At 41.6% G+C, this 22,587-nt stretch overlaps 1 protein-coding gene across 2 annotated transcripts in view; it reads right to left on the reverse strand.

Moving 5' to 3' along the window:
- Positions 1 to 12,390: 12,390 nt before the first annotated feature.
- COL12A1 (collagen type XII alpha 1 chain) overlaps positions 12,391 to 22,587 on the reverse strand; it is a 109,653-nt gene continuing 99,456 nt past the window's right edge. The window contains exons 61-66 of one of the 2 annotated variants that reach the window (XM_087817478.1): positions 19,864 to 19,899; positions 19,692 to 19,758; positions 18,385 to 18,573; positions 17,411 to 17,479; positions 15,645 to 15,815; positions 12,391 to 13,437 (exon numbers count right to left, since the gene is read on the reverse strand). In XM_087817478.1, the coding sequence (XP_087673604.1) occupies positions 13,253 to 13,437; positions 15,645 to 15,815; positions 17,411 to 17,479; positions 18,385 to 18,573; positions 19,692 to 19,758; positions 19,864 to 19,899 (717 nt within the window). In that variant the 3' untranslated portion in view covers positions 12,391 to 13,252. Of the gene's footprint in view, positions 14,642 to 15,644; positions 15,816 to 17,410; positions 17,480 to 18,384; positions 18,574 to 19,691; positions 19,759 to 19,863; positions 19,900 to 22,587 lie in introns of both variants that reach the window. The other variant, XM_016207375.2, reaches the window with a different exon arrangement.

Raw genomic sequence — 22,587 nt, forward strand, 5'->3', positions numbered from 1 at the left:
GGTCAGCAAGAGGTTTCATTAGCATGGAGGTGGCTCATTAGGCAGCTGTCTGGTTGTATTAGAGGCAAACATCACAGCAACAATATAGGCACATGCAACAGAAAACATAGATTAAGCCCTGGCTGGTGTGACTCGGTTGGGTGTCATCCTGTGCACCAGGAGGTTTCGGGTTTGGTTCCAGTCAACGGCACAGTTTGATCCTGACAGGGGGTGGGACGTGCAGGAGGCAGCCAATAGATGTTGTGTTCTCATATTGCTGTTTCTCTCCCTTCCTCTCTCTCTAAACATCAATAAACTATTTTTTAAAAAAGAAAGAAAGAAAACACACATTAAGATAATAATTCCCAAAATAAATGACAATTTTTTTCCACCAAGAGCCACATGATCCAAACTATTGATTTAGTAAGTCTCCTAGGATGGGGACCAGGGCCATTCAGGGTAGTCACTTGTATTCTCATGTGATTTAATAAAAATGGTACATTAGCTGACTAGTCAGGTACGAATATATAACATTCTGCTTGGATAATGGCACAGGTGCCTCCTTGAAAAGCAGTAATAATGTCCAAGACCACCCTCTTTTAGAGGACAGATTTCTCAGCAGATACATTCCAGGGTTCAGTAAAGACATAGCATTATCATTTAAGGCTTATTGAGTGAATGTAGTAAGGGCTTCTATGTGTGCTATACCTTCCTCCAAGTCAACAAAGGGGACAAAGAGAGTGGCCAAATGATTGTACCAGTGGAAAACAGAACATGTTTATCCCATGACTAGACACAGCAGAAGTCTAAGGTCAAAAAGACAGATATTTAATAGGAACATGTACAGGAAAGTGGTCCCCTTCTATAAGAATTATACTTGTGGCCTGATCCTCAGATGTCGATGTAGCTGCAGCTTTAGGAATATGGCCTGGTGATGCATACAGTACATGTTTGCCAGGGGAGACAGCACTGTTAGGTGTGAGGAGATAGGCTGGGGGCCAGATATGCAAGACCAGAATTCCCACCTTTTCCCCCTTCTCAACAGTATGTGTTCCATTCCAGGAGTAGTGCAATTCAAAGGATCCAGCTTGCAACAGGACAACTGAATCCCCTTGGAGATTGAGTGGTGCCCCTGCCACCAGGGGTGCAAAGTGACTCATCCATCCCAGTGGGATGACCCATTGCAAACTCTAGTAGATAACATCTTTCCCAGGTGTGCTGGGACTTGGTATTCTCAACAGCATAGCACATTGATCCACAATGAGAGTTGGGGCAATGGATGTTTCCCGAGATTTTCATACCCTTATGGGATTAGGGGTCCCCAGCCTGGAATATGGAACAATAGTTCCTCCTGGTTGATTATCCAAATGTCTTAAAGCCTGGGATAGTACTTAAGTCTACCCAGGCAAAGTGGTTTTATCTGTTAGTAATTTAATCTGTTCATTAATATTTCATTATTCCTTTCTGTCAACCCTACTATTTGTGGGTTATAGAGGAGATGGAACCCCCATCGAATGTCATGTTCTTTTGTACAGCTTTGCATATCATGACCTTTGAAATCTGACCCCCAATCACTGTCTCTTCAATAAGGGTATCTGTACATGGTACTCGGCTTCTTTAACCCCCTAATGGTGGCAGACTGGTTTGCATGGTGACAGGGAAAAGCTTGGGTTAGGACAGGTGCATTTGCAGTGTCCACACAAACCAAGGCATATTTAGAACCTCATTCAGAGGGAGGGGGCCATTATAACCAATTTGCAATCCCTCACTGGATGGGAACTTTGACTTATGGCCTCAGACTCCTTTGGCGGTTTGCCTTGGACATTATTTAGAACACACAGGACAGGCTGTTAACTGCAGTAACCAAATCACTGTATTTCAAGGGCAATCTGACATATCCTTGGCAATATGCCATCCCATTCATGCACAATGGTGGCCATTCTTTCTTTCACCCAATCTACTGTATCTTCTGAGGCGTCAATGTCATGGCTGTACCTGAGCTAGGACATCGGCTTCCTAATTGTCAAGGGTGTCAGCACCTGAAAGCTGGGATGTGGAAGACAGTGAGGACTGCCCCAGGCTCTTGCAGGCAGGCAAATCCAAGTGTCATTCCACATATCCTGACCCCACAAGGGCTTATTCATGATCACCTTCCCCTTTGTTTCTCATTGTCCAAGCCAAAGGGTGGATTCCTTCAGAACAGCCCAACAGTCAGTGCAAAGAGTTAACAGCCAGGGCTCATTGGCTTCTGTGGTTCATTCTTGTTTCCATCCAGATGGTGTCAGTGTTGGGATGAATAGCAACACAGTCCTTGTGGATGCATTGCCCTGATTAGACCCATCTGTACATCAGGCATCAGTGGGAATTTCTCACACTCCCTCTCTACAGGCTGCTGAGGTGGCCATAGGAACAGGGTTGGGGGCATTTGGAAAATCTACATTCTAGTATCTACAGGGCCTAGGAGCACACACATTTCCAGAGACAGTCAGCTGGTAGACAGGGTGCTCCTCTGCTGCAACTAGGTATGCCACTTAGTCAAAGTGATTTTGAGCCTTGGCAGACGTGGGTGGATGGAACATATTCTCAGTCCAGGCGTTGGTAGGAAGAGAAGTTCTTACCATGATCTGCTGTCCTTTGTGAGAGGCTCTACCTGGAGGAGTGCTGTGTACACAGCTAGGAGCTGTTGCTTTACAGAGGTATATTGGGGTTTTGCCCCCTTTTAGAGCTGGGGCTAAAATCCTAGGGGTACTCTGTCTTACTGTTGTCTCTGCCACAGTGCCTGACCCACACTTTCCAGAGTCACAGACACATGTAACTCAAATGGTAGCCCTGCTTGGGAGACGCCCAGAGCTTTAATCTGCTTCGCTAGTACTTTTGCCTTCTCAAAGGTGGCTTTCTGATCAGCCCAACATCATAAACATCTTGTCCCATAACTGGGCTTAGCATGGTTATCAGCATCCCATACCAGGTCTTGGGAGCAGACTAGAGTATTTTGGCTTTTATTTCTGCAGTGAATGTGGCCTGATTAGGGCCTTCAAAGACAGGGTCATAGATGGCCTGTCTTATTCCCAACTCCCTGAGAATCTGTTGTGCCTTGTCTACAGATCTTCAGGGTGCCATGTGCCCAGGGAGATCTTCCTCATTGGTCCAAGCCTCCCAGCAGGCTAGAATAATGCAGCCTATGAGTTAGGGAGTGCCTTGAAGCTAACCCCTCTCCCTCCCCCAGTGCCACGCAGAAGCTGCTGGAGGGCAGGCCTAGGGTGATGTCGCTCATTTTCTCTGCCTCCTGTCAAAGAAGTGCCATGCCCCATCCCCACCCCCTCCCATAGCTGCACTAACCATGCCTGGATATTCTCCCTGGCCTTGAGCTGGAACTTGGCAGCCATATCGATAAGCTCAGTGGGAGCATATTCTCATCAAGAACGTTTCTTGAACTGGGGGCTGCAGCGCTGGCTGGACATTTGCTTGCCTTTGTGTTAGGGGCCAGACAGCTCAGGGAGCTGTGTCCATTTCACTGTCAGTCACCACATTCTGCTCCTTGTTCTCTTCACTTTCCCAGGGATCCCACATCTTAGCATCCCAATCGGGCTTTGTCACAATGCTCAGAGCTTAATTTACTGCAGCTCCTAGCCCTGCAAAAATGGCATGCTGGAGTCTCCAGAGTATTGTCCCGCTCCCCCAGCTTGTCTGCCAGCCTGAAGCTCGCAGAGCAGCAAACAGCCACACGTCCTTTGCTAACCTCTCCTTCCAACTTTCTAACTCGAGCGTCAGCCTCTAGTTGGGCATCAGGGACCAGCTGAACTGTCCACGGGAGAGACCAGCCCACAGAGGCAGCTGTTCACTTCCTTTCTTGGCTGCAGTGTGCTATGCGTGGTTCCTCAAACAAGCACATCAACCAGCGGGAGTTTTCTGGGCATTCTGCACCCACGCAGTGGTCCACAGGCATTTGGCACATGGGCCATCCCTCCCACAGAGATGCCCAGAGCCAAGACAGTGTTTCCCAGGACCCATTTCTCAGCAAGCCCCTACTCTCTCAAGGTTGTGTCCTTGAAACAGTTCCTAGTGTGGGAATGGTGGGCGGACCATAGATTCTAGGGGTGGGGGTGGGGGGGAGGAGCCTCCAACTGCTTAGGTTTAGCTTTCAGGTCAACCAACAGTCACATCCTCTTGATGATCTTCTCCAGCAAGAGGTTAGTACCATGAAAAAAAAGCACAACTGTGTAACAGCCCAAAATGAGGAGTAATCGAGCCTTCCTGTCATCGGTGGTTTCAACAAAGGGGGAAAAAGATCCCAGTGGCATTTTCCCCTGTTCCGCAACAAAGTGGACATAAAGAAGTTCAATTACAGGTGAATTACTCCATCTTCATACAGCTTTTTTGATATTTCAAATAGAACCTGGTATATCAAGGAAAACAGGGGTGTTTTGTGTTGTTGTTTAAAACAGAACTGTATTCCCTCCGAGTTCTGGAAGCTAGAAGTCTAAAGTCAAGATGTTGACAGAGTTGGTTCCTTACAGAGTCTCTGAGAGAGAGTCTGTTCCATGCCTCTCTCTTGTGGTAGTTGCTAGAAATCCTTGGCATTCCTTGGCTGTAGATACTTACTTCATCATTACATGGCTTCCTCCCTATGTGTCTGGGCCTTCCTGTTCCTCTATCTGGGCTACAGATGTTGTGATCCTTCTTCTTAGGTCAATTATTCAGGCTATGGTTCAGTTTTCTCTACTGGGGACTCAGTGATGACAACTCCACCAAAAGAACTCCCTGCTCCTGTTCTGCATTGTGACCTGAACACTTTTCCTTGTGGTTGTAGCATTTAGGTCTATGGCTTTTTGGAAAACAAGCTTGAGTTTGCATAGACCTCCAAGAGTGTCCTCAGCAGTTCGCTTGGCCAGTGTACTTCTCCCTACAACCCCGCAGATGTAACCTCTCTCCGTGTGCCTTCCATTCTCTGGTCTTACCCTAATGTGCACACTTTGCCCCTGATTATTACGCTCTTTTTTTTTTTTGCTCTCCTTCTTCCTTGAGGCAAGTGCTTTGTGAGCAGTTACCAAGCGTCCTTCCCAACTCCCTTGCTAGGGAAAAGAGTTTGTTTCACCTGAAATTAGTCATTCAACAAATACTTATTGAACACCCCTTAAATACCAGCACATTAGTGGCTGCTGGAAACACAGGAATAAACAAAATAAACATGGTCCCTGCCCTTATAGAATCTTGCCATCCAGCAGGGAAGGCAAACGCTGAACAAGGAACGGCTGGTCTGAAAGAAGGTGTCAAACGGGAAGTAAGGGGGTTGATGCACGTTTTGAACCTTGGAAGTGACAGAACAAGTGTCCCAAAGGAAGTAATTATTTCAGCATTAAATTAAAGGGTGAATAGTATGTGACCAAATGAAGATAGTGTGTTCTGGGTAACGGAAACAGAGCCCATGAAGGCTCGGGGTTATGAAGTGGAAGAGCAGGAAGTCTAGTACAGTTGGGAAAATTTTGAGATAAGTGAAGTGTCCTGACATCAAAAAGTAGGAAAGGGCCAAATCCTTGATGTCATAAGAGACTTGATAAGGTTTCTGAATGAAACACCACTAAACGATTTTTTAAAATGTAGTGATATGACCAAATTTGCACTCTTAACAATCATTTTATCTGCTAAGCTGAGAGAAAAATGGATGGGACAGACATAAGAGTGGCTGGAAACAGATCAGATGGAAGACCTTTGAGAAATCCAGACCAGACAATGTGGCCTAGAGGAAGAGAAGGGCAGTGGAGGTACTGAGAGGTGAGCAGTTGAAAGATGCTTAGTAGAAAAAAATCAGAAAGATTTAGTAATGGATTGTTTGTAGGAAGTGAGGGAAATCCCCAGTTTTAAGCAATTGAGGTGGTTGTACCACTCACAAAAAACAAGACCAAGAAATGTCTTGTAGTAAAAAGCTTCTATGGAAAGTTAGATGAGGAATTTCACTTTGCTCACATTGAATTTCAAATGTCTGTAAAACGTCCAACTAGAGATGCACCAAGGCAGTTGGATATATGTGCCTAAAGGTCAGAAGGATGGACTGGGCTAGAAATATAGTTTTGGCATGAAAATGATATCTAACGTCAGAGATGTACGAGTCCCCCATCCTGGCTGATCGTATGACTCACCTGAAGAATATATTTAAAATATACATATTCTTGGCCCCTTTTTCCAGCATGCTGAATCAGAATATCTAGAAAGTAGTTTAGCTCCTTAGCTGTACTTTATAATTTCTTAGGGAGCTTTTTAAAATCCTTTTTAGCAGGTTTCACCCTAGTCCAATTAACCAGAATTTATGAGGGTGGGACTTAGACTTGAGGATTTTTTTTTTTTAAGTTCCCAGGTGATTCCGATGTATGCAAAGGTCAAGAACTACAGCTCTAGGGATACGGCTGGTAATCTACATAATTACAAAGCATCAGATTGCACAATTATCAGCCAGATTTGAGTCTCATGTTTTCAGCCACCCTTCATTCAGGTCTCTGTCTAAATGAGCATTTCCTCACCACTCTACCTAAACCAGTGTACATGCCACACACACTCGTCATTGTCTGTCCTTCATCCTGGCTTTATTTCCCTTCATAGCACTTATCACCCTCTCACTGAGCATGTTTGCCTGTTTATTTGCTGTCTGTCTGTCACTCTAAAAATGTGAGCTCCGTGAGGGAAGGGACTTTGTCTATGTTTTCCTATGTTCATTATAGAACCTCAGCATCATTTCTAACAGCACCCAGCACTTAGTAGGTGCTTAATCCAATATTTGTGGAAGAAATAAAAAGGGACCCAGAGGTTAAGGAGAGGAGATGAAACAGGGGGGAAGGATTGGTCCACAAGCAGATAGCTTTGCAGCCCTGGTGGTAGAGAAGCGAGGTTCCAGTTTGGCTTCTTGCTCCTGCATGAAATAGCTGCTTCTGTGAGAAGTAGCAAGAAATTTCATAACCAGAGTGAGGCATAGGATTGAAGTTCAAAAATTTTTGGAAAGAGTTGAAAATATGACTAAAATCACTGAGCAGTGCTGTTGACAGGCAAGCTGAAGTTGGCCATATGGATTTGCAAACATAACAATCCCTCCCCAATGGGTGATTTTTCTCCAACTATGCTCAGTATCCTGGGTACAGTCATGGAGATTACAAGCAGTTGGGATAATCTAGAGGTAGGATTTTAATACATGAGTGTGACTAAAGGATTTGAGAGCGAGGAAGTTTGGTTTTTTTGAATAATGCGATATTAAATAAGACTTTGCCTTTTGACTCAGAAGTGAACAAATGGCCATAAAGAAAAAAATAACTATTAAGTACCACCCCTATTCAAAGAGAATCATAAAGCACATTCCCTCAGGACTTCTAAGAACTGGCTCATCCAAACTATCTCCCCATCACCCCCAAGCAGCTTATATGTGCAAAATGAAGAAACCACTCAAGCAGGTGATCATGGACACAGAGCAGAAAGTTGTGGCCTTTACCTTCCCTTATCAAAAGAGCGCTTCAGGCCTTCACCCAGTGAGACATGAGAGAAGCTTTTAAAAAATCACTTAGAGACTGAGGGTGCCTTCAGGAAGGGCATGGTATTCCATGGGTGAACATTTATTACACAAGCCCACCTAACTTGAGAGCCTATGTGCTTGAATGGGGAGAAATGAATGGGAGGCGGCAAGAAAGGGAATGTTCATGAGGACACTTTCTTCTTTCATTTGGCTCCATCAGGGTGCTTGAGTCTCCCTGGTCAAACAAGCACTTAGAAAGTAGCCAGACTTCAGCCATCCTGCCGGAATCCCCCCTACGAGGATTTCAGGTCAGGGGAGAGGACCTGGGTAGCAAATAGCTGTGAAGTCCAGAGGGGCAAAAGCGCAATAGGAGTTGGGAGAGGTCGTTTTGGATATAACTGGGCAGTAGACAGGGCCCCTGCATGCCCCTCTGAAAAACATACACAGACACCCAACAAGAGGTGCAGCATCTGGGCACCCACCACACAGTAAGTATTGACATTCAGGAGAGGATTCTAGTGGCACCTGTAAGTGGGAAAACCTTTATCTCCTTTTTCTCTAGTTTTCTCCTCCTACCTGAATTCTGAAGAAGCCGGAGGGAAAGAGCTAGCCTACTGACTGCAGTCCAGGCCCTAAGCCTAAATTGTCGCTTTAAGGTAGGAGTTGGATTTGAGGCTAAATTCTTCAAGCGGATTAAATTGCATCGGACTGGAGCAGTCATGCGTGAAATGGCCTGAAGGCAGTGGGGCCTGTCTGGAGATAAAGGATTATAGAACAGAACGTAACTGAAGGAAGTGAGGAAAGAGGAATGAAACTAGTTTTATACTTCTTGGAGTTCAGGCTACTCAATAAGCTGCGTATGTTACCAAGACAAGGAGTCCAAGTCGGCTAAGGAATTGAAGACAAGGAGGAGCTGCTGGGGGGGGGGGGGGGGGCATGGAAGGGCCAGTGCGCTGAGTTCACGGTGCAGCTGGAAGCAGTCTCAGTGCGTCAGTGGCGATGCCTGAGTAGGGGAGCTGGAAAGCCAAGAAGAGTGCACGGCCTAAGTCAGCAATTTCAAAGTAGTGGCACTTTGACACGAGTCCAAGGTAAGACCTTGGAGAGACTGAGTAGTAGAGGCTGAGTAAAAAAAAATTTTTTTTTTAAACCTTTAACGATAAGTTCAAATAACTGAGATAGTGTTAAATTGGTTATCCAACATGAATGGTTAAGGCACTTAGAAGATGGCAGGTATTGTGGTAGATAAAAGCACCAAAGCCTCTTCTGAATGGGGTGGAGTGACGGTGAGGTGGGCAGATGATAGTAATGGGATTTGGGTATAAGCTTCGAACAATAAAGGTGTTTTATAGAATGAAGGATTGTTGGTCTGGAAACAGCGCGAGGAGTGGAGAGGACAGGTCTCCATCCACCAGCTCTGGGAAGCACGGTCTCTGCAGAATCTTCAGGGGCCTGTCAAGAGGTGCTGGGCTTGTTCACTAAAGAAGCTGAGGATGTGGAGAAGTTTGTAAAAAATGGAATAGAAATTCCAGATGGTCCAATGAAAGGGTTGGTGATAAAGGAGGAGTAAGGAATTGACAGATGGAGTCAAGACTTGCAGAGAAATCTATATACCATTTGAAGAATGTTAAGAGGGGCTCATGGCATGGCCGGGTTCGCATTTTAGATAAATCACTCTGATCTGTGTGGAAGACTTACTTGAGAGGGGCTGAGGTTACAAGAAAGGAGACCATTTAAGAGGCTGTTATTATAGTCATGACAAGAAATCCCAAGAGTCTGAAACTGAGTAGAAACAGTGGGGTGATTAAGATATATGTAGAAGCTCAATCAGCCAGACTTGATTGATTGGATGTAAGAAGTGAAAGCGGGAAGACTTTACAATGACTCTCAAATTTCAGGCCCGAGGAACTTGGTGGTTGGTGGGGACAATGAAGGAAAATCAGATTTTGGGGGAAATATGTTTAGATTTGGACACTGTGTGAAAGACTAAAGACTTGAACTGACTCCCAATATTCTTTCCCCTCTTACATTATAACAGAGTGGCTGATTTTAGTTTGGCACATGGCCACCCAAAATAAAGATAACATTTCACGCTTGTAGCTAGATGTAGCCAAATGACTAAATTCTGGCTAGTGGTATGCAATATAAGTTTGTTGTTTTAAGTTGTGTTTGCAATTTCCAGGAAGTGTACTTAAAAGGAGGGGTGGCATTTTCTTCACTCTTCCTTCCTTCCTGCAGGGAGAATATGGACATAATAGATAGAGCTTTAATAACCCTCTTGGGCCATAAGTTTAACTTGACCCAAGAAACCACAAAAAGCACAGCAGCAAAATAGAAAAAGCCTGGGGCCCTAGACAGTTTTTCTCAGTGGTTAGAGCATCGGCCGGCAGACTGAGGAGTCCCCAGTTCGATTCCAGCCAAGGGCATGTGCCTGGGCTGCAGGCTCGATCCCCGGCCCCGGGCAGGGTGCGTGCAGGAGGCAACCAATCAATGTGTCTCTCTCGCATCAATGTTTCTCTCTCTCTCTCTTTCTCCCTCTTTCTCTCTCCCTTCCACTCTCTCTGAAAAAGCAATGGAAAAACATCCTTGGGTAAAGGTAAAAATAAATAAAGAAGCCTGGGACTTTGACTTCTTAAACCATGAGAAGTAAAGAAGTTTCTACTTGTTTAAGCCACTGTTATTTTTTGACTTTCGGTCAGTCACAGCCGAATCTAATCCTAACAAATGCCAGATGTGTAAATTTTGAAGTGCCTGTGGAACTTCAAGGGGGTACACACAGTTGGATATACTGACAGGGCAAGAGATCAGTGCTGGAGACGGGGTCTGTAAGTGACCAGCCGATAGGTCCTCCCCTGAAAGCGAGTCCTTGTGATTTTTTCCCAATAGCCTTTAGCAGCCTGGATCTAAGAGTGAAAAAGTTAATAAATGTCCATTTAGACATTCACACCGAAATTCATTTTCTAAACATGAGTAAAAGGTGACTTAGGGATCAATATTAATTTGTATTTAAAAGATTGCCCTTCAAAATAAAAGATTTGCCACAGCTATTCTTTGTTTACTTGGTTATGCCGCATAAGGCACTCAGACCACATGCGGACAGTATCATCAAACCCCCTTTTGCTATGGAGAAACTATAACTAAAACCAAGTGAGGAATAATCTGATGTGCCAAACACAGCGCAATGGATATAATAAATAATAAATACTCCGGAAAAACTACATTGGCTTTACTTGTACAAAAAACAAAATGTGATTTTGAGCAACCACATAGACAGAGTAATTCTTCACAGGCTCAAAGTTAGACACTTACAAATCTGAGCAAATATATGTGTTAAAGTTTGCTAACTTTTTAGTATCATTGCACAAATATTCTATAAAAATACTCAGGATCTACTTAAGTGCTGTTTTGAAATTTTGAAACCTTTCTTCTGTAGCCCTCATTAAAAGCTCCCCAGGTATCTCAAACTAGTTTCTTAAAACGCGGAGCCCTAGCTTCCAGTATGAAGGATAAATAATAAATTTCTTATAATGCTTCCAAATTTAAAGAGCTAGAAAAAGCGTTTCAAGTTGTTCAGTACTCCCTCGAAGAAAGTTGGAATAGATAAACCAGCACCTACAAGTTTGATTTTGTGGGGCGTGAGCATTTAAAGCCAGGCTATCTGGCCTTTTCTCCCGCTCACTTGTCAGTGTGCTCTCGCTCGGGGGTGACAAAAATTATTTTAACATAAGATTCAGCAAACTTCATTATGGAGGAAGTAGACTATGAGAATAAAAATCACAACATGTATCTCGACGGGTTATTAATTTTGTGCTTATCCTGGTTAGAAATGGCTTGGGCCCCTCATCTCCCCTCTGAGCAGAGACTAGAAGGTGACTGCCAACATCAGGAATCAAGCCCACGTCTACCAATGAAAGAAGCTGGAATCCCTTTGCGCCTCAAACCTGTGTGGCCTTGGAACTAGCCGAGTCAGTGACAAGGAAGCAAACCCATCTTCACGCTCCTGATGCAGAGGCTCTTCATCAAGGAGCATCAGAAGCCCAAGTGAGTCAGAAATGAATTAAAATAAATCCATAGAATTTGAGGTTTGAAAGCTCCTACCCAGAGAGTATTTGTTCCCAGGAAGGGAGAAGGAGAGAGGAGAGGAGAGCGTCTAACGGTAAAACAGGGTAAAGAACCACAAGACCTCGAATTTTAGTCTTGTTCTCATACTGATTAGCTGAGTCTGCTTCCTACATAAAGCAAAGAATTGGACGGGGATGATCTCCATGGTCTCTTCTAACTTTAAAAGTGTACAAGCTGGGAATTACAGATGAATGCTGGTGAACACTGCACACTCATTGTCTATTTCTTTCAATCTCGGTTTCCAGGAAATATTTAACTCGGTTGTTTTGCTCTTGGGAAAATTTTCCATCACTACCTCTCTCTCTTCAATTGATATTGGTTCTTTCAAACGAACTTTTACATTATTTCCTTTAATATTTAGAATGATGTTATTTGCATTTGTAAAAGCGCAAAAGGAAGGTATCGCTAAATGTAAAAGATTCCATTAAGGGATTTTCCATTTTGCAATTAAACATGCTACTTAGTAAAGTATGGTATAGGAAAGTGGTTAAACGCATACTAAATCATGTGGGTTGTTAAAGGTTATTTGGTTGTTTGGGGTCTCCTAGGATACCTAGTTGTTTTTCCACCAACCCACACATCCTCTACATTCCTAATAAAGCCTTTGGAATCAGCTTGGCTTTTTAAGGTTCTCACCACTCTCTTTCTATGACTTCACCATATCATTAAAAATCTAAAGTTATTTAGCATAATTTAATACATTAGCAAGATTTGTAACCGTATCCAAGGATATAAACTTGTTTGTTGTAACAACCGCCTGAACAGTCCAAAAGACCATTCAAAGAAAAAAGCATACCAAGTCAAATTTTCAGTAGTTTTATTGAAAAATGCCTCTTTTGTTTCAGAAATAAATAATATAAGGCAGTGAAATTCACAATCTGCAGTTAAAATATAAAAGCAGCAATTCTATGTTCATAGTCTTGCAAACATTTCCAACTGCTTTTGATAACTAAGAAACATGTTCTGAAAAAAAAAAAAAAGTTCGTACTAAATATACAACACAAACATGCAATTCCATTCTCTGCAGAATGATCTGCAATTTGGCATAAATGTTAGTGTGTCTAAAACAAGGAGGTTTAAGGCAATATGAAATTGTATCCAGTTGATACAATAATTTCAGCTACATGGCTTAAGGTTTGTGGTTGTTAAAGGAGATGTATAAGAGCACTCTATGCCATAATGTGTAACAGATGATAGAAGAGGAAGATAAATAATTGCAACGGAGTTGACCTTTCCCTCCTTTTTGGTTTTAGGAGGAGCATTACTTGAACCACGGTGTAACTGAATTGCAAATAAGCATTGGAAAAGATAAACTGCCCTCTCGAAATATACAGTAGTTCTGGGTTCCAGGACTTACTGCTTAACCTAAGAGTTTCACTGAGGCTGCCCGCTGTGCGTACGAAAGGCACAAGGCACGTTCTCTCCTTGCAGCTTTTGTGAACAAAGTATGTTGCAAGCATTTCACGGGCGAAAGCAAAGACGTCTAGGGACTGCGTGCAGCTAGCTAGGCTTCCCGCAGAAACAGGGTTCTCTACAGTAAAGAGGGGGGCTCCTGGGTGAAGCAACACCTGAAGGAACATCGCAGAGAAGACGTGCACTGCTCTATCTGACCTGTAAATGCTAATCTCCACACCTCCCCCCGCGGCGCCGGGCGTCTCGGCTTCACTGCCCCAGGCCGCGGGGCAGGGCGCGGGGCAGGGCGCGCCGCCAGCGCGCGTGCGGCGGGTGCTGGTCGCCAGGCTCGTCGGCGCCGTAGTCCTCGTAGTCCTCGGTCCGCTCGGGCTCCACGGGCACGATGAAGGGCTCGCGCTCGGGCAGGTAGGCCCCGCCCTCGGGCACGTACGGCTCTGTCCGATTCAACATTACAGTTACCGCATGACTCGGGAGGCACAGACACAGCAAAAGCTAGGCCATCACCCGAGGCGACGGCGCTCCAGTCTTAATCTCCGAACTATAAATATATAAATTACAATGTCCTGATTCCTAGCATTTGCATAGAGAATTTGGTGATGCTCGAATAAAGTAACGGACTTTTAAAAACAAAAACAAAAAAAAAAACCTTCAAAGATCCAGCAGTAAATACAATCATTGCACAAATACCTGGGAAGGGTCAGACTGGGTCAAAGGACTGTAAACGCAGAACCTGGGTAGGATTTTCGCAAATCCCCAAGTACCTGTTCATGACTTCAAACTCCTCAATTCAAAGAACAGTTTGGAAAGATGAGGAGGTGAGGGGAAGTGTTGGCTCCTAGAAACTGAGCTCTGGAGGTGAACATGGACTATCACCAGGTAATATACAGTACATGACATTGTCCGTGGCTGTCTCCCCACAGACTGAGCTACAGCTGGTGGGTGAGGACCACCAGTGACTACAGCAAAGCAGGAAGAAAAAAAAGTGACTATAAAACTTTGGTTTGAAAATTGCAATTACAAAACCCAAATGAGAGTACACGTACGAAAAAATAGTACTCATGAGACACACGCCCTGAATCAGACACATCGCTAACAAGCAAGAGATGAGGAGATTTCCATTCGGTGTTATAACAGCACAGAGCAAGCAGCAGGCTCGGATGCAGAAGCTTACTGTAGAGTTGTTAAGTGATTTTAGTGGACAAGATCACATACAAATCATTTACAAGCCACAATTAGTTTATTATTTACATAAGACATTTCTCTTTAACCAGGTTAATTGTTTTTCTCAAAATGGCACGATCTCCGCTGGTTAGTAGTTTTATTATGCGCCTCTTTCACAACCGAGGCTCCTCATGGCTGTGTGTTTGAACTTTTTTTTTTTAAATAATATTTTTCTACATTATTACTGAAATGCATTGGGCTTATAGACTAACACCACTGCTTTTGTTTCATTCGAGTTAGTATAGAGTCCCCACCCTCCTTTATGATGTTGACCCGGTTCGTTAACCATATCTGTGGTGAGATTTCCATACAGGCTCATTTCCTAATAAGCATTTGCGCAAACATCTCAGAAACAGGATTTTCATGTATTCAAACTGTAAGCAGCACTGGCGACTTAGAAAATTTGTTAGCCGGAACCTGAAACAGGTCAAAGATGATAGTTTTAAAAGTTGAATTACTACGCAAAAAACATATATACACATCCATCTAAGTATGTAATGGTTAAAGTATATACATATATATATATCCATATATTTCCAGTTATTTGCACATACCATAAGGCAGAGGTAATTTAAGTTTCTATTATAAAGCATTAAGTTATGATTTTATGAATGGATTGTATGAGAAATTTACATTAAGTTTAATTATAACTTTGGCCAGATACAAGTATTCACATAAATATATAGATATATAGATATTTAGATATTCAACTACTCATGCACTATTTGCTAGTAGCCAACCATATCAAATAGCAGTATCGTTTTTAAAACTTGCAAGATGCTTGAGGGTGCGTTGATGAAAAGGTCACCGCTGACCACAGCATGACTTTCTTATTTCCAGATCAGCATGTCCCCTGGCCCCACATTCCCAAAATCAGACATAAGAGAATTGAAACACTAGAATTTCACTACTAACTCTTTAAAAGAATTACATCCCCGATTTTATAAATATTAATTCTACAGACAGTGTGAGATAGTGAATTATTTTCAGTTGTCTGCATCATGTTATCGAACAGTAGTTTGCTTACACGTTAGCTTCCCAAAACAAATATATATATAAGATTCTTAGCATTTTACAATTGTATTCAACAAATCACTGTTCCCAATCTTTAGGTTAGGGAAAAAAAGTCAACTGGTAGCCTCCTTCGAACTTCCGGGGAAATAAGGAGAGTTTTATGATGTGATTTGGTAATTGCAGAAATAGTGGGAGGTAGAGAAAATAACTATTCGACTCCTAACAGTGAAATAATGTTTTATGCTTTGAAAGAGAAAAATATTACTACATAATTAAAACACACAACTGGAAGAGTTGCTATCTTCAAGAAATACTCAAATCAATCTTCCTTCAATCCTATGGACTTCATTTCCATAAAGGTTTTTTATTCAGGTGAATTTGGGTTCCTACAATGACAACCACGTACCTGGATAGCCTTGCCCGTTGTATGGGATGCTGGCGCACTGGGATGAGTCACAGTATCCAGGAGGACCTGGGGGTCCTCGGATACCTGAGTTTCCAGGGCGACCGGGGGGGCCAGGAGGACCTCTGGAACCTGTGGACCCTGGTGGACCAGTCCTGGATTCTCCTTGTGGACCTAGTATGGGTTAAAACAAGTATTTCTCCTTTTGTCAAATATATCTCCTGACATCTCCTGAGGTAGCCAACAATACTTTGGCACCTCCACTGCCTCAAGACTAGACAGCTCACTAGTATATAGTAAGAAAGTATTTCCTTACAAAATTATCAATATGAACCAATGTGTGGAACTTTCTTACCAGTGATTCATCGAGAGTTAATGCCAGAAATCCAACTACTTTAATGATTTTATTCCAAGAAAACTGACTTAGCAAGAATGAAGCCAAGCTCAAGATATCAATGAGCTCTCTGATTTGTTTCTACTCTCACAGAGATAGGACTACCTGAAGGAATGGCTGTATTAGCCACATTAGACAGCCAGGAAAACATGGTTGTGCCTGCTCCATACCTCCAGACTATGTGAAGCAATGTTATTTCTGGACCGAGTGATACTTATGGCTAATATAAATGTAAAGATGTAACCGCTAGGGTTCACCTTGGTTGCAAGGGTCTCATGGATATTATAATGAAGAAAATACATTTCATTTTCAACCTAGTAAAAGAAATGCATAAAACAACTACTACCGTATGACCCAGCAATCCTGCTCCTGGGTATATACCTGAAAAACTTGAGAACATGTATTTGCAAAGACATATGCACCCCTATGTCCAATGCAGCATTATTCACAGTAGTAAAGACATGGAAACAACCAAAGTGTCCTTCAATAGACGACTGGATGAAGAAGATGTGGTGCATGTATACAATGGAATGCTACTCAGCCATAAGGAAGGAAAAAACACTGCCATTTGCAAAAAAATGGATAGAACTTGAGAATATTATGCTAAGTAAAATAAGTCAGTCAGAAAAACTAAGAACCATATGATTTCACTCATAGGTGGGATATAAAACTGAAGCTTGTGGATACAAACAGTAGTATAGTGGTTGCCAGAGGGAAGGGGGTAGGGGGTGGGGGGTGAACGGGGTGAAGGGGGTCTTAATATATAGTGACAGGAGAAGATAAGACTTTGGGTGGTGGGCTCACTGAGCAATATACAGATCATATAACAGAAACCCACACTTGAAACCTATATGTTCATATTAACAATGGTCACCCCAATAAATTTAATAAAGTGTTATTTAAAAAAACAACAACTACTATTCCTTTCCAAAGCATCAATAAAGAACCTGTAAGTGAAATCTTGTGATGTCTTGGGCTTTCTAATGAGAATTTTTTTTTTTTTCAATCTCGTACCAAAGCCTTGAAGAATAGTAGAAAAAACAGGAAGTTACACCATTCTTAAAAGCTATGAGGCCAAACAAAACAAATAGGAATTCCAGAAAAAAGAAAAAAGCAACACTCTGTGTCACTGAAACTCATATTATCATATATTAAAGTTACAGTGAACACTTAACAGAACACATGCAAACATTTTTTGAGCAAAGGGAACATAAAAATGGGGAGGTTATACAAGTTGAACTTCTTGCTAAAATATAAAAACACCATGATGATAGCCATGCCTGAAGCTAACATGATGAGGTTGTGAATCTCTTGGGAGCTCGTGTGATCTCTGAGTAGTTACACCGTTTATTATTTTATGTACCAGCAGACTTACCTGGGGGGCCAGGCGGCCCTCGAGCCCCTGGAGACCCAATACCCCGTTCGCCTTTCTCTCCTGGTAAACCTAAGGAAGGGCAAAAAGATAAAGCACAGGAGAAAAATGACCGGGAAACATGTAGTCTTCATTTTAACTGATAATACCTGATTCAAGTAATTGATTTCCCTAAGTGAAAGCAGAACCCAATTTTTCACAGAAGTTCACTCTTTAAGCCAAATTCTTTCTAGACTTTTGTGTAATTCCAGATTCATGGCCAGGAAACAAATCTGGCTACACATCAGGGGAAAAACTATTTGAAGAAAATAAACACATCTAATATATATTTTTAGAAACAGTTATTACAAACAGAAATCAAATAAGTAGTTATAACTCATTAAAAAAAAATCTTATCTTTAGTAACCTTATCAGTACAGCATCCAAACCATCTGAGTTTTCTCCAAAATGTTAACTGCTACTTTGACAAAAATGGGTACCCAGAGTCCTGAAACATCTGGAATCAGATAATCCTATTTTTCTTCTTTTCCTTCAGTTACACTTATCTACCATAAAATTAAAGTGAAACAAACACACAAAACCTGTGCCAGGCTCTGAATAAAAGAACCAAAAAAAAAAAAAAAAAATTGGATCTAAAACTGTAGGGCTGCTTAAATGCATTCAGTTGCTGCCCAATTCTTGCCAGTCAGTAAGATTTTAGTGCCTGACTTAGTTTGCCCATTAACAACAGCAACCAGAAATTAGTATTATCTTTACTGAGATCTCCTGATGAAATCTTTCTGTTTTCTAAGATACGGAGTCTTGTGGCTTGTGGCCACCTAAAGAAGACAGGTCCAGGGACTCTTCTGGGGATGTCCAAACAAGACTAGCAAAAGTAGTTTGCCAAGTTCAGTCTTCCCAGTACTTTTTAACATCACCCAGCAACTATGCTTGCAGATTCCTTCCTTTATGCTCCTGCAGCAGCCAGAAACACCTACCTCGTTCCCCTGGGGGCCCCTGCATGCCCGGGGTGCCAGGGAAGCCTGGTCGCCCCCCAGGCCCTGGTTCTCCTCTGGCTCCTGCGCTGCCCGGAGGACCCGGGGGGCCCGGGGGGCCTGGCTGGTTGCGGCTGGAGTGGTAATCATTCGGGATCTGATTGAGCATTTGATTGAATCTGTTCATCTGACCTACAAATAGAAATGATGCTTGTTAATAAGAAACCCAATAAGGGAGGAGAGGGTGAAACTGTTTCCTCTTAGTACTTAGTGAAATACGTCTCTATTCCTCCCCTGCCCAGGAAACATTACAATTATAACCCTACAAATAAAACAAAACTCTCCAGTCACCAAGGACAAAATGATCTCTGATAAACGTCTTCACAAAATACCAACCAAGTAGGCCACAAGGATTACTATAAACATAAACGAGTTGTAAAAGTTTAATATAGCTCTGATAGAAAGCCCTGAGGTTTGCCCAATGATGTCACTCAACAGAGAACCTTTTTTAAATTACGTAATGATACCATTCTTGTGTGTACATAAAACAACAGTAATTAGGACATAGTGTAAAATGAAATCTCCTGTGGGATATGTTGAAAAATACAGATTCCTGGGCCTCATCTCCAAAGACAATGATTCGTCAGGTTTAGACTATGACCCAGGGACCCTAATTTCTAAGCAACATAGGTGATTCTAATGCAGGCGTTCCCCAGGACAGCACTTCAAGAAATAGTGATAAAATATTAAAAAAAACAACAAAAACTTCTGAAAGAAGGAACCCTGAGTTTAAGGCCATACTTGGTTTTCAGGCACTGAGCTTGATTAATAAACTTAATAGGCCTCATGAAATAAGAAGAGTCTGTGAAAATAAAGAAGCAATAAAAATGTCCCCACCAAAATGGCCTTTCTGTGATTAGTCTGGGTGGGCCTCCTTCCTTAAAGTCATACAATAACTTATAGGTCTTAACGTAAAAGATCCAATCTTTGCAGCTTCCATATGTAGCCAGATGAAGATCACTAAAAACCCCACAATATGGAAATTGAAAAGCCCATTTAAGATAAGATTTTTGTATCAAACCAAATATAAGGATAACAGGCTCTATTTTATCCTGAGTTGTTATTTTATCTTAATGACAATCATTACAATATCACTAGCCTTATCTAACCGGCTACAAAATTGACAATGTATAAAAATAGATCATCAAAAATGAAATAGAAACATACATTTTAGAAACTTTATGACTCAAACTTTGCATTTTCCTTCAATTAATTAAAACTTTTCATACATTAAAAAGAAAGAAATTTACCACTTATCAATTGTTCACAGACTTGTCTTGCAACTGCCCGCATCATGTTCTGAGAAGCAATGTCTCCCTTGTTAATTAAATCAATGAGAATCATTAGCATATTATTTCTAGTTTCAGACTTCAATGTTTTACACACAAAATAAATGTACGTCAAATTTTAAGAAATACATACTCTATCGCCTTTCTCTCCTTTCAATCCAGATGGACCCTGAAATATAGGAATTTCATATGTGAGAAAGTGACAAACATGATCTAAAATGATTCATGAACAAACATGATAATGAAGATCTGCTTTTTAATGAATTAGCAAAATGACACCACATTTACATCGGTCTTACACTGCCTTGTCTGTAAAAGCAATCTAATTCCCTCCCTCACCTCTCTCTCTCTAAAGCACATGACCTCCAAAAGAGTACTGAGATGTGAATCTGATGATAACAATTTAGAAATGTACTATGCATACATTCTATGATGCCATTCACAATGCAGGTCTGGAACTGAAATACATATGTAAATTGCTCTTGGTACCATTATATTTTCTTTTACATCACCATGGCTGGGTAACTCAGCTGGTTATTGTGGAGTCTCCTTGATATTCATCTAGATTCAGTTCTAGGAAGAACCACTGGGCTTTTGTCAATTCCTTAACTAAACATATATCTTTAACTTCTTCCAATGATTTTTTGTGTGCATTGAGTATAAAAAGAGCCACATGTCTCCCTTATTAAATAACTCAATCCAAATGGTGGTGCCACATCCAAACTACAGAATATTTGTCCCTGCTCTGTCAGGCCTCTCACGGGCCATGAGAGGATCCTGGAAAATATTTTCCTTATAGTGCAAGAAGTTTTTGTCTTTTAGTAATGTACTTCCAGGCTGCCAACTGCTGTCACAGAAGGAACATCCAAACCGTTGAAAAATCTGATGTTCAGATAATATATCCCAAACCAAACCACATCTTACAGTCGCTAAGACTTTTGCCTGAGCTATTTCAATATCCAAGTCTTCCTGCTTCGTGAATTGCCCATTAGAGTCTATTCTCCACAGAGAAGCCAGAGTGATATTTTTAAAAGGGAAATTACATCATATCACTCTTTTGGCTCCAAGGGCCTCTTAGGACACTTAGAATAAAAGAATTCCTTATCATTGGCCAGGTGGTCCACATGATCACCTCTGCTCAGATCTCTGACATGATCGTTCATTTCTCTCCCCTTCACTCCCTTGACTTTGGATATCAGGGGCTCTCTGCTGTTCCTTTCATATACCAGATTCATTCTTCACTCAGGGCTTTTATTCATGCTGTTCCCACTGCCTGGAATCCTCTTCCCACAGCTCTTCAGTTTTCTTCCTCAATTCATTCCACCGCCTCCAACAGGCTCTGACTACTGTATCTAGAATAGCCACCCCCCCACCACCACAATTACTCTCTAACCCTTAGCCTGTTTCTGTTTTCTTCATGTCACTCATCATCACCAGAAATATTTATTTACATAAATATTTAGTCTATGTCCCCCACTAGAATCTCCATGAGGGCAAGGACTTTGTCTTGTTTACTGGTATATCCCCAGACCCTAAAACATTGACTAGCACATTTGGGCACTAGACAAATAGGTGTTGAGTAAATGAATAAAAATATCCCACAAGCAGTTCTTGAAAACATCCACTGTGCAACATCAGGTGCTCTGAGTTAGCAGGAAGATATCAATTGGTTATAACAGCTAATGAAATAAGCCAGCGATTTTCAACTGGGTGAGCTGCAAGAATTTTTAAAACATGTGATACCTGACTATTTAGGGGCACTGATCTCTTTTCCTGAGATTGTCAAATAAAAAAATGACAACAGCCAACACAACAATAGCCATCTGGTATGAATGAATCCAAATTATACTTATTTTCTTGTCAGGTTGGCAAAAAATATGTTTTTGAGTGTGCCAAAGAATTTTAGTAATTAGTTTATTATGTGTGCCATGAGATGAAAAGGGTTGAAAATCGCTGACATAAGCTAACTGATTGAGCCAAGCTCCCTGCTAACACCTTTATACACCCATCTGCTAGTTTGGTGTACAGAAATTAAAGGTAAGATTTAATAGAGAAGAGAAGAAGAGGCTATTTGCCACCTTAGAGGACAAGAAAGGTAAAAGGAAAAAGGTCTATAAGGTCCAAATAAATGTTACAAGTTATAACCATTAGATAAACTGGAGTTTGGCACTCCCTTTGCCAGAAGTACTAGACACTGTTATAGAAACAATATTATTATTGAGTTTGGAGTCTTATGTAAATTTCAGGTAATTTTTTTTACATTTACTGCTTCTTTGATATTGTTCCCAGTGTCCTTGTTGTTTTTTAATTTGCTGCCGCTCTGAGATTGTTCTTGTATATAGGGGTTGTAGAAATCATCTTTATTGCCAGTATCTAAGATCACATTTCAAGTCAAGGAAGTACAGGTTTCCTTCAGGTTTCCAGCTGCAGCCATCAATTACATCAGTAATCAATTACATCAGTAATCGTCTTACATGAGACTCTTATTTGGATCATAGTAAAAAAAAAAAAAAATAGACTTCTGAATAAGCAGAAGAGCTCCATGTACTTTAAACTGATCTTGTGAAGTTTCTGCCACAATTCATTGAGGAAAAGAGTAATAAAAGCATGTGTTAGGGTACACACAGATTATAAAGTATATCAGGAGTCCTTTAATTTTTATGTTGCCTGTTTAATTTATGTAAACAAAGAAGGCAACCCATGTCATATAAAGATTCTACTCTAAATTTGCATAACATTAAAAAATTTTTTAAACTTGGGTTCATGTAACTTGGACAATACTTAAGAAAACAGAAGTCCAGTCCAGAGAACAGCTAATAGTTGGACTCAATTATCTTTAAGATAACTTTTTATATTT

This window comes from Miniopterus natalensis, chromosome 5 (genome assembly GCF_054644295.1).
Source record: "Miniopterus natalensis isolate mMinNat1 chromosome 5, mMinNat1.hap1, whole genome shotgun sequence".
NCBI lineage: Eukaryota > Metazoa > Chordata > Mammalia > Chiroptera > Miniopteridae > Miniopterus > Miniopterus natalensis.